Source organism: Lolium rigidum, chromosome 1 (assembly GCF_022539505.1).
Source record: "Lolium rigidum isolate FL_2022 chromosome 1, APGP_CSIRO_Lrig_0.1, whole genome shotgun sequence".
Lineage (NCBI taxonomy): Eukaryota > Viridiplantae > Streptophyta > Magnoliopsida > Poales > Poaceae > Lolium > Lolium rigidum.
In genome coordinates, this window is record NC_061508.1 from 337,003,101 (window position 1) to 337,014,658 (window position 11,558).

Here is an 11,558-nt window from a genome sequence, read left to right on the forward strand (position 1 = left end):
ACAACCTTATCAAGAACGCCAACTTGACCACCATGAGCGAGGCGAAGAGAGCTTGGTTCGAGAAGAGACAGAGCGCCCAAATTGAGTTTACAATCTCAATTGTAATTTTAATATTTTTCTCAAACTATGACACATTTTAATTTCTTTATCATGCTACAGTTGTTATTATTTTATGTTATACGATATTATTCTATATTTGTTAGATATTATTCTATATTTTTAAGATATTATTTATAAGTATGTGTGGCCAGATGGCCTATTTCCTAAAGAAATACGCCAAATGAGCAAATGGATGGCCGCTATGTTGGGCGCAACGTGCGATCCAAACGAACACGCGGACGCGAAGCGCTGTCCGCGTGTCCACGCGGTCACCCAAACGGTCCAAAATGGACGGCCCAACGCGTCCATTTGAATCACTCGGTTGGAAATGATTGCATCAATACCCAAATCCAACCCGTCCTCGCATCTCCAGCGAGCGCTACACCTTTTCCACAGTCTGTCCTGCTGTCCCGCCATGGCCCGACGCATAGCCGATCACTGCTCACATGAAGGCTTGGCGTTGCCACGAGGAGTAACAACAACAAAACTAGACAAACTATCATAAGATGTTTCAGATATTTCAGTGTATTCCCAAATAAGTGAACAAATACATTCAAATATGTCTGCATACATGTATTTTCAAGAAAAAAACTAAAACATCTTATAATAGTGAGCACAGGGAGTACCATTTGAACCATCTGATTGCATGGAATTAACAGTTCATATTCATTAAGTGTACCATGAAAGAACACCTACATATTTTCAAAAAAAAAAAAAACTGTTAACCAGGTATGACCTCTGCAATAGCAAAATAAGGTGACAAGAAAAGGTTATATCCTGAACATATAAGTTGACAAGCACAGATAGATATTATAGCATATACACAGCGTATATACTTCAGAAACCTGTACAAAAAAGAACAGTCACATGCGGCTCTGCCAGCATCTTGAAATTGGAAGTATCACACAAACCAACCAAATTATCACGGCGTGACGAGCCTGTTTGAGTGCATGGGTGTTCTCCCTGACTTGGTAGCAGCGTTTATATATTGGGCAAACTTTGTGTCCCATCGAGGATCAAAATAGACCGAATCCTCCGAAGGCAACCACGCCATATACTCACTCCTGCTCGTCCCAAAGATGATAGCTTCTTCGATGGTGAGTCCATATGGTGCAGAAGCAATTTCCTCAAACTCTGCGTGACACCCATGGTATGTTCCGAAAGCCGGATGCACAAGTCTGATCCCTTCATACTCGCAGTGGTAGCAGCGACCTTTTTTTCCAAGCAAAACAACAACATATAATTAGCTAGCTGCAGGTCATCACAACTGACCAAATCTTTTGCTTATAACATTGCAACAAACTACAACTTTAGAAATAAAGCAATTTCACCAGCTATTGCTCTGGACATAGCACAAAAGGTATGTTTATGAAGGACAACAACAGTCTAATCCATGTCAATCAATTATCTCATTCTTATGTAGTTAAAATCAAAAAACGGTTATAGCCAACATAAAAAAACCAGTGCCTTGTGTGTGTTCCTGGTGGGGTAGTGGGGCGATTATGAAGCATAAAGAATAATTTCAGCATCTGTACTGCACATAGCACAGAAGGGATATGTGAGGACAACAACAGTCTAATTCCTGTCAATCAATTATTTCATTCTTATGTAGTTAATATCAACAAATGATTACAGCAAGCATACAAGACCAGTGCCTTGTGTCTGTTTGTAGTGGGGTGGTGCAGCTATTATGCAATGCATACAAAACAATTTCAGCATATATAGTGCACTTTCAGCATCTATAATGCACACAACAGAATAGGGATATGTGAGTACAACAAGAGTCTAATACATGTTAATCAATTAATGAAGAAAGCTTCAGCATTCATGAGAAAGGTAACATACCATCATCAGTCAAAGGGTCTACCACACAGCAACGCAGCACATTGTTGTCTTCATCAACATTCCTACATTCAACGAAAAACAGTGTGGGGGGGTGTGCCAGCTTCAGAAGGTGAACCCTTTGGTGTTGCATAAAAGTTGATATGACAGTATGGATCCCCATCTTTGGTGTCGTGGTAACTGTACTTCCCATTCTCCATTACTTGTGGATTGACACCGCATATAACATGAAGCTGATACTCAACCCCATCCTACAACCAAGCAGACTGTGTATTAATACAATGAGCACTTAGTAATAGTGCAGATTGACTGGACAAAGAACTCACCAGAGATTGCTTTGAAAAATCACTTAGTGCAGCTTCAACCGTGTCTACAAAGAACGACTCATGATCCTTGAACCTTTCCTGTCGGCGTGAGACATAACTGGAGGCACAAGTCCGCAGTTTCGGGACTGATGGGGTACAAGAGGGGCCTAGAGATACCAACCATGCAGAGATGCCACCGACATCTTCGGAGGATAGCGCGCATGCGTTACTGGTTTTCAGAAGAGACCGCACCGAGGACACAACATTTGGCAGGGCACAGAGCTCTCGTAGCGCTCTAGGATCTGGATGCCATGCTACCTTAGCGGCCATCTTGTAGGCCTTTTTAAAGGATCCCGACAACTGGTGACCATCTAGCTGCAGCATGGAACTGGCTGCTTGAAGGTTGGCATCCCCCTTGAGGAGATACAGCAAAGCGACATTCTCGGCAAGTTCAGGGAAGAGGGTGCGAAGAAACGCCACAAGGCCAGCCATTGACCGTCGTTCCAAGCGCCGAAGGATTTTGGTACAAAGCATGTCCACCGGAAACTCATCTTGAGGTGGGAATGCAGTGTTGTACCAAATGGTGTTGAGTAGGACGTTGGAGACGGGGTCACCCATGGGGCCAAAGCAGTAGCCAACCTTGAGAAGGCTGCGATGGTGGCTGTGTCGCAACGAATCGCCCGGAAGGTTTGCCATTGCCTTGAGGTAGATGCCGTGGATTTTGTCCAGGAGGACATAATTAATGGATGCCTTGAGTTGAATGGGGATCGGGTCTTGCAGCCGTGTAACGAGATAACAGTTTAGAGTCCGGAGCTGAGACTCATGGAGGTGGCCAAGGCGAAGCGAAGGTACAGCGGGGAGCAGCAACTTCTGAAGGCAAACTGTGGTGGTGTCTTGTGATGACTGATCAGAGGCTGAATTTAGACGAGATGACATGGATGACCAGGTCTCCGTGAATGTGGAAGGGGAGGGGTGCTTCGCAGATGCGGCGGCGCACTTGAGGGCCACCTTGACGGTGGTGGTCAGAGCAATCTCGGGGATGATGGCGCAGGAGAAGATGGTGTGTGCAGTAGTCTCACGATCCAGCGCGACGAGGCGGACAGCCACATCGAGGTCGGCCTTGGCCAGCAATAGGTAGCGAAGAGCTTTCCAGTCATGAAGGTACCGGAATCGAGAGACGAGGAACGCCGTGAGGCCGTCGAACGACCGCTCGACGACGCCGACGCCGGAATTCTCAAACATGTCTCTGTCTCGATCTGCGATCTTTTTCTCTTCCTCTTCTTCTTCATTGACATCCCCTCGGTAGTGTTCTCATCCTTGCTGCTGGATATGGCGTTGAAGATGATGTTGGAGACGGGGTCGAGGAGCGCAGGGATTAGCTCCGGCATCCCCTCCAACAGCAGCCGGTCGACCGCCTCCTTGTAGTACCCGCGGATCTCGTCCAGAACCTTGGATTGGTCGCGGCTACGCTGATCGTAGGGGTTGTCGATTCGCCGGCCATCGGAGCGATAAGGCGCGGCGGCGGAGGCGGCGGCGACAGGAGGAAGAGGGAAGTTGTGATCTTTAATTAATGTAAGAGCAATCCTTCCCCTCCTATCCAAAATCAAGAAATCCTCTGCTCGCCTCGATGCCACCGCGGCCGTCCCTCCAATCGATCCTCCTCATTGCGGCCTCCACCTCTGCTGCCGGGGGCTCGGGCCTCCTCCTCGCTGCGCGCCGCCACTTCCCTGCCGCCTTAGCCGCCGCGGGGGACCACCGCATCCGCCTGCTCCATTCCTTCTCCGGGAGCCGTCTCCCCAGGCCGGCCGAGCTCGCCTGCTGCTTTGGGACCGCCGCCGTGCCCGTCGTCCCGCGCTCCTGGAATGGTAAAGCGTCCGCTGCTCTGAAACAGCTAGATGTAAGATCTTAGTCTTTGCTTTATACTTTTATTTTATTGATGTGCTGCCATTTTGGGATGACAGATAAGATCAAGGAGACGTGGGCATGCGAATAACGGCTCCGGCAGCTAGTTGAGAAGCTGAGTAATACATATGAATCAAGGGAGGTTTGGGGTTTTCCTAAAGACGCTTTGCCCAGTGGTACCGTTGCGGCCTTTTATGATAAAAAAACACTCTCGTTGTTTTCATTCTCTTTTCTTTTCATGGAGTGTTTCGAATGAGCTAAAAAAAATAAGGCTTTTGGATTTAGGACATGTAGACTTCATGTATCCATAATGTTTCGATCGGTTTAAGTTAGCTCATTTCTGTTTCACATATCGCACACATTTGAAGTATTCACGATCCTTCCATAAAGTAGTGTTCTCAAAGTGTTCAGTACCTGTTAATTATGATTGATTTGATGGCGTGTTTAAAAATCTTGTTCATATGTATATGACCTACATAAGTATATGCTATTTTAGTGATTTTTTATTTCCCTTATTTTCACCAGTGCAAAGGTGGGTCATCTGAGGAACTAAGCCTCAGTGTCTTCTTCATCCGAAGAGTTTTTTTTTTTTTTTTTTGAGAATTCGGTCGTTCTTTATTGATTAACGGAAAGCGCTTGTACAGGAATGTTAAAACCATCTGGTGGCCCTAGTAGCCACACTTGACGACCGCTAGCTAAGTACATCCGAAGAGATGGGTGAGTTCTTATCTATGGCATTGAAGATGATGTTGGAGACGGGGTCGAGGAGCCCGAAGCACAAGCCGGCGTCGAGAAGCGAAGGGATTAGCTCCGGCATCCCCGCCAAAAGCAGATGGTCGACCGCCTCCTTGTAGTACCCGCGGATCTCGTCCAGAAACTTGGATTGGTCGTCGCTGCGTTGTTCGTAGGGGTAGTAATCTTTCGGCTTTCTCGAATCGCCGGCCATCGGAGCAATAAGGCGCGACGGTGGCGGCTACGGGAGGAAGAGGGAAGTTGCGATCTTTAATTAATGATGATGATGAATCGAGGCTTTGTCTCCCTCGCTGCTCCAGGGGAACCACATGTAAGAGCAATCCGGGAAACACGCGGCCGGACGGCCGGCGCGTAAGAGCATCTCCAGTCGCCCGTTTGAAAGGGCCTTTTCGCCCGACGCATCTCCATCTTTTTGGGGCGTGCCGACTATTTTACCGCCCCCAGTCGCCCGTTTGAAAGGGCCTTTTCGCCCGACGCGGCCCAATACGGTGTCCGGTGCTCCGAGGCCATCCCCGCTCCACAAGGAACGTTGTTGGCGCGCCAGACAGACAGAAAAGCAAGGCGGGTACCCACCGGGCGGCGACCACATCCAGAACGGTTGCTTCCCGCCTTTATTTCTCGTCGCATCTCCCCTCCCGTGCCTCCTACCCCTCCGCCGTCGCTCCATTTGTCGGTCGTCTCCATGGATAATTTCTCCTGCGTTGGACACCGCCATGACGACTGACTCCCTCGCCGTCCTTTTTGCCGCCGCCGCTTCGCCAACGCGTCTCAGAACGTGCCGGCAAATCCGCCCCTCCTCTGCGCACAAAAGGTGTTCGACGGTTTGTCTAGTAGGTGCGACAGGTCAACGTCCGTTGCCTCCTCTGCCGCAGATGAATTTTAACCATTTTTTTTTCTTCATACATGGATAGCGAGGACGAGATGATCGTGGAAATAATGGAGGAAGAGAAAGCCTTCGACAACGACCTTCGGGAGAATTTGTCGATCATCGCGTCCCTCCAAAATATGCTTGACGCCGATGCGGAGAGGAAGAAGAGGCCGCGCCGTGGAGGTTCAAAGCCGGGAAGAAAGAAGACGAAGCCCCAGCAAAGGTTGGATGGGCATACCATGCTGCACAACGACTACTTCGCAGAAGAGGCAACACAGGCCGACAATTTTCGGTGCCGGTATAGGATGAGCAAGGGTTTGTTCATGAATATCCTCCACGGCGTTCGAGAGTTCGACCACTACTTCAAGCTAAGCACAACACTATTAGCACAGCCGGGTTCTCGTCGATTTAGAAGTGCACCGCCGCCATTAGGATGCTTGCATACGGAGCACCTGCCGATACACAGGACGACTACCTTCGCATGAGTGAGTCTACTGTCAATGAGTGCATGTATAAGTTTTGCCGAGCTGTGGTGGGAAAGTTGCCAAGTACTACTTGAGAGGGCCAACTGAAGAAGAGACGGTAAGAATCATGGCCCAAAATGCAGCGAGATGATTCCCTGCGATGATTGGAAGCATCAATTGTATGCACTGGTTATGAAAGAACTTTTCGTTTGCTTGGCAAGGTATATACAAATGGCGTCATGGATATTGAAGTGTGGTGCTTGAATCTATGGCAGATTATGACCTATAGATTGGCATTCTTTTTTTGGCTTGGCGGGATCACACAATGACATCAACGTGTTGCAACGGTTTCTGGTGTTTTGGAAACTAGTGGAAGGTCATGCTCTACCATGCAACTATGAGATCAATGGCCACCAATATACCAAAGGCTACTATATAGCTGATGGTATATATCCAACATGGGCGACATTTGTCAAAACAATCCCAATGGCATCAGGTAAGAAGAATTGCAACTTTGCTTCGCGATAGGAGGCTTGCCGGAAGGATGTCGAGCGGGCATTTAGTGTGCTCCAGCTCAATTTACTATTGTTCGGCACCCTGCTCTAAGCTGATCTCACGACCAAATGTGGGAGGTGATGCAGGCTAATGTGATCATACGCAACATGATCATCGAGGATGACCGCAAGAATCGGGCCAGGACAAATGTTAGTCCCTATGAGCGTCAGGGCCCTCTCGCGGAGATTGGTCACGAGGTGCCTACAGATTTTGCTGATTTCCTCGCTATGCACGCAAAGATTCGTGACATCCATCTTCACGATCAACTGCAACGTGATCTCGTTGAGCATCTGTGGAGGGTCAAAGGATTATCAGCAAATGCGGCGGCGACTTGATCTAGCCCAACTTATACTTGTTTGGTTTGTTGTTGTTTGTTGTATTTTAATTTAAAAACAGTTTTAGCAAACATATTTATTTGTATGCTATGTTTAATAAATTGATTGTGTTTTCAAATACTCCAACCGAAAAAACAAATTTAAGACCTGGATTGGAGGGCGCGACTGGAGAGAGACACGCCCCAGAGACGATAATAGCATTCCCAAACATTTGATCCGGCGCGATTTGGAGAGCCTTGTGGCGCTGCAGAACCCTAAACCCCTCTCATCCATCCCCTCCTATCCAAAGACCAAAATCAAGAAATCATCTGCTTCGCCTCGATGCCACCGCGGCCGTCCCTCCAGTCGATCCTCCTCATTGCAGCCTCCACCTCCACTGCCGCTGGGTACGCGGGCCTCCTCCTCGCCGCGGGCCGCCACTTCCCTGCCGCCTTCGCCGCCGCGGGGGCCACCGCATCCGCCTGCTCCACTCCTTCTCCGGGGGCCGTCTCCCCAGGCCGACCGAGCTCGCCTACTGCTTCGGGACCGCCGCCGTGCCCGTCGTCCCGCGCTCCTCGAATGGTAAAGCGTCCGCTCCTCTGAAACAGCTAGATGTAAAATCTTGGTCGTTGTTCTATACTTTTACTAATGCGCTGCCATTTGGGATGACAGTTGGTTCGATCTACAAGACGAGGGCTTGCGAAGAGCGACTCGGGCAGCTAGTTGTGAAGCTGGAAGATAAAGGAATACGTATAAAGCAATGGAGGCTTGGGGCTTTCAACCGGACGCTTTGCCCAGTGGTATTGCTGCGGCCTTTTATGATACAACGCACTCTCGTTGTTTCCATTCTCTTTTCTTTTCATGGAGTGTTTCGTTGGATAAGTGAGCTAAAAAAAGTCTTTTGGATTCAGGACATGTAGACTTCATACATCCATAATGTTTCGATCAGTATAAGTTAGCTCATTTCGGTTTCACATATCGCACACATTTGAAGTATTCATGAGCCTTCCATAAAAGAAGTGTTCTCAAAGAGTTCAGTACCTGTAAATTATGATCGATTTGATGACCGGTTTATAAATCTTGTTCATATGTATATGATCTTCATAAGTACGGTATAAGCTATTTTAATGATCCAATTGTGTTTTAGATTTTGATCTATCATACAGCAAATGATTAACTATGATTTCCCTTCTGTTAACTAGTGCAAAGGGGGGTTCAAAAAGGAACAAAGCCTTAGTGTCTTCATCCGAATTGATGGGTGAGTTCTTATGCATAGCACATTTTGAGCTTGTCAGTTGGAGTTGTTTCTTAAGGCATATGTACTGTAGATTCTTTGTTGTCTGATCTTTCTATGATGTTTCTTTAGTTTAAATGCAAGATGGACTTGTTTTAGAGCGAATTGTGGCTGAAAAGGCAATGCCCAGGTGAGTGTACCGACGAATTAAACAAAACTGAAAGCAATAAACCATCTTGATACCACTTTGTTCTGCAGCCTGACGGAGATTCCGCGGTGTACCAAGCAAAAAAGGACACACGAAATGGAAGTGACACAGGAAATAGAACTGGCGCAGGAAAGGAAACTGACCAGCAAGTCAAGGCAAATCATGCAGTCAAGGTCTACAGAAAGCTTTGTGAAGAGGACCTGCATCTTGAGCCTCTGTGTGATGAGGTAATCAAAATATTATTAAGTTAGACATTTTTCAATTGGTATATTCTTCAATTGATACTGAAACCATCTTCGTAGTTCTCTTTTGCATTCTTTGCTTATGCTGGTAAAAAAATTGCACATGGGTATTTTGTAAAATGGTTATCTCTCGCAGATCGTGACATACTTTTCGGAAAGAATGATATCACCGGAAACACTTCGAAGGAACAATGTATCGCAACGTAAATGGAACAACAAGGTATAGCTGGTACTTTTGATGCAGGTTTACTATGTACAAGCATACATTGTGATACATACATATGGTATTTCGTTTGCAGCTTGTGATTGCTTTCACCTAAAGACGTGATAAAGTCCTCGTTGGCTGCAAATACAGGGAACTCTCTAAGAAATATTCACAGGTTTGTTGCACTCTTCCATTTTAGGTTACATGCTTATGTTATGTTTTTATGAATATTATCCATACTCATTTTTTTCTTCTTACCAGGAGAGAAACACTGAGAAAATTTTGTATGGTCTGGATGATATAAAGCAAGCACGTGTTGTTATCATTGTATGTTCAAGATTTTCATGTTTCTTTTTGTTGCCAATCCATTTAAGCCTGAGTTCACAAAAATTTACTAGCCTTTTGTCCATTCTGATATTGTAGGTTGAGGGTGAAATTGATAAACTTTCCATGGAAGAGGCTGGCTATCGTAACTGTGTGAGTGTGCCAGATGGTGCACCACCACAAGTATCCAACAAACTCCCAGACAAAGACCATGTTAGAACTATTTTCTCGTACTGCTGCAAGTTTTTGTCACTGGGAGAGTTATATGTTTTCCATTATTACTTGCTAGTATAGTTCCCCAATGTGAGCTGATCTGTAGTTGTGACCTAACATCTTCTTGCATTCCCTGTGAAGCTAGGATACGAAGTATCGATATCTGTGGAACTGCAAAGAGTATCTTGACTCGGTGGGTATTTTTCTCATTTCAGAAGTTATTTTGCAAACTCTATTGCTGAGATATGCAGGTTCCAGTACTGAATATGTTTTGCTATATGGTATTAGGCATCTAAGATAATACTGGCAACAGATGCTGATCCTCCAGGGCAGGCTCTTGCTGAGGAACTTGCTCGCCGCCTTGGTAATGAAAGGTTTGTCTACCGTTTTGTTGCAATCACGAGTCTCAGCAATTACTAAGAATGGATGACTGTGCAAGTCCTTATTTAACTCATTTTCACATATAATTTAATGCAATCAGGTGTTGGAGGGTCACCTGGCCAAGGAAGAATGAGACACAATTTTGCAAAGATGCCAATGAGGTTTGTTATGTCATGCACGGACTACTTTGACTAATAAATGATATTGTTATTGTTCTGAAAGAGTTTTCTGATGTTACAAGCACAATCAGGGCCCAAGAGATATATAATATCCTTTTCCTAACGTGACTCTCTAGATAAGCTTATGCTAACTTGTATGGTATTATGATGCTTTCTGAAAGTAATCTAGTTGCAGCTATTCTTAATTAAAGCTTGAAGGGTTTTTTGTGTGCAATGAATCTAAAATCTGAAGAATCATCTGAGTTTAGTTCCTTTGGTCTTTAGCTCTTTTTTTTATGGAACTATCTTGGAGGTGTTTATACACTTTCTGTAATAGGTCTTTGTAGGTCTAACTCCTTTTTCGACTGCAGGTACTTATGTTCTTGGGGCCACAAGCATTGAAAGAGGTTATAGAAGGTGCAGAACTGTATCGTATAAGAGGTCTTTTCAAGTTCAGAGATTTCTTCTCTGAGATCGATAGTTATTACTCTAGGAATTCGTGGCGATGAGCTTGGAATTCCTACTGGTTCGAAATGTATGGATGAGCTTTACAAGGTATCTACTAGTTTCATTTTCTATTTGTTTTTCATATTTTCTTTAAGGTTTGACCTCAAATTCGAGCTGGCTTTCTCCCTTAGAGCATCTCCAAGAGCTCTCCTATATTTGCCCCAATCCCCTCAAAACTGTTATTTTAGCAATTGTAACCAAAAAACTTGCTCCAAGAGCCTTCCTTAAAGTGGTCCCCCCTCCCACCCACCCCCCAACCCCGCAAAAAAAATTTAGGAAGCTGAGTAGAACTTGGGTCCAACTTGGTATATTTGGCATTCCATAGCCGGATTGCTAAAAGCCCCAACAACGCGCAGGAGGAGGCCAGCCATCCAAACGGGAAAGTTCCTGCCCGTGCCACCTCCCCCACCGCCGCGCAGTGCCGCCATCTCCGGCCACCAAGACCGTCATGGAAGCCCACCCTGACCTCCCCCAACCTCCGCGGGCCCCGCTGCCATTCCTTCACCTCTTCCTGGCCCCGTAGATTTTCCTCCATGCAATTGTCATGGTTGTCGCAGTCCCGGGCCAAGCTCCTCCTCTAGAGCCCCACCAGCCTTGATGTCCCCACCACCGCTGGTTCCGGCGTGCGTCGTCGGACAAGCAGAGCACACGGCCAATCGGGCTAGCGCGCTGCTGCAGCTCGATCTGCGGCTGTTGCTGCCGAGCAAGACGCGGGTGGGGGGAGTGGGGCCAGGGCTAGGTGGGGGACCCAGGCTCTCTGGCGGGGGCGGCGGGGGATGGGTAGGGTAAGGCCGTGCGGTTGGGATCAGGAAGGACGGTGGGGAGGACAAAAAGAGAGGAAAAAGAGTAACCCACTAACATGTGAGTCCCATGAACAAAAAAAATTCCAGTGCCAGTTTTTGGGATGTTTTTGGAGCAGAAATTTTCTTGGCTTCTTATACCTTCTCCATCCTCTTCCTAAAACTGGTTTGACATCCTAAATTA

General features: G+C 46.6%; 1 protein-coding gene across 1 annotated transcript; it reads left to right on the top strand.

Moving 5' to 3' along the window:
* Positions 1-7,444: 7,444 nt before the first annotated feature.
* LOC124663899 (primase homolog protein) lies at positions 7,445-10,100 on the top strand. The gene is given in 11 exon segments (XM_047201542.1): positions 7,445-7,684; positions 8,305-8,360; positions 8,469-8,526; positions 8,595-8,771; positions 8,923-9,006; positions 9,086-9,166; positions 9,253-9,318; positions 9,415-9,528; positions 9,674-9,721; positions 9,817-9,902; positions 10,010-10,100. Coding segments are annotated over 11 exon segments (1,101 nt in total).
* The last annotated feature ends 1,458 nt before the right edge of the window (positions 10,101-11,558 follow it).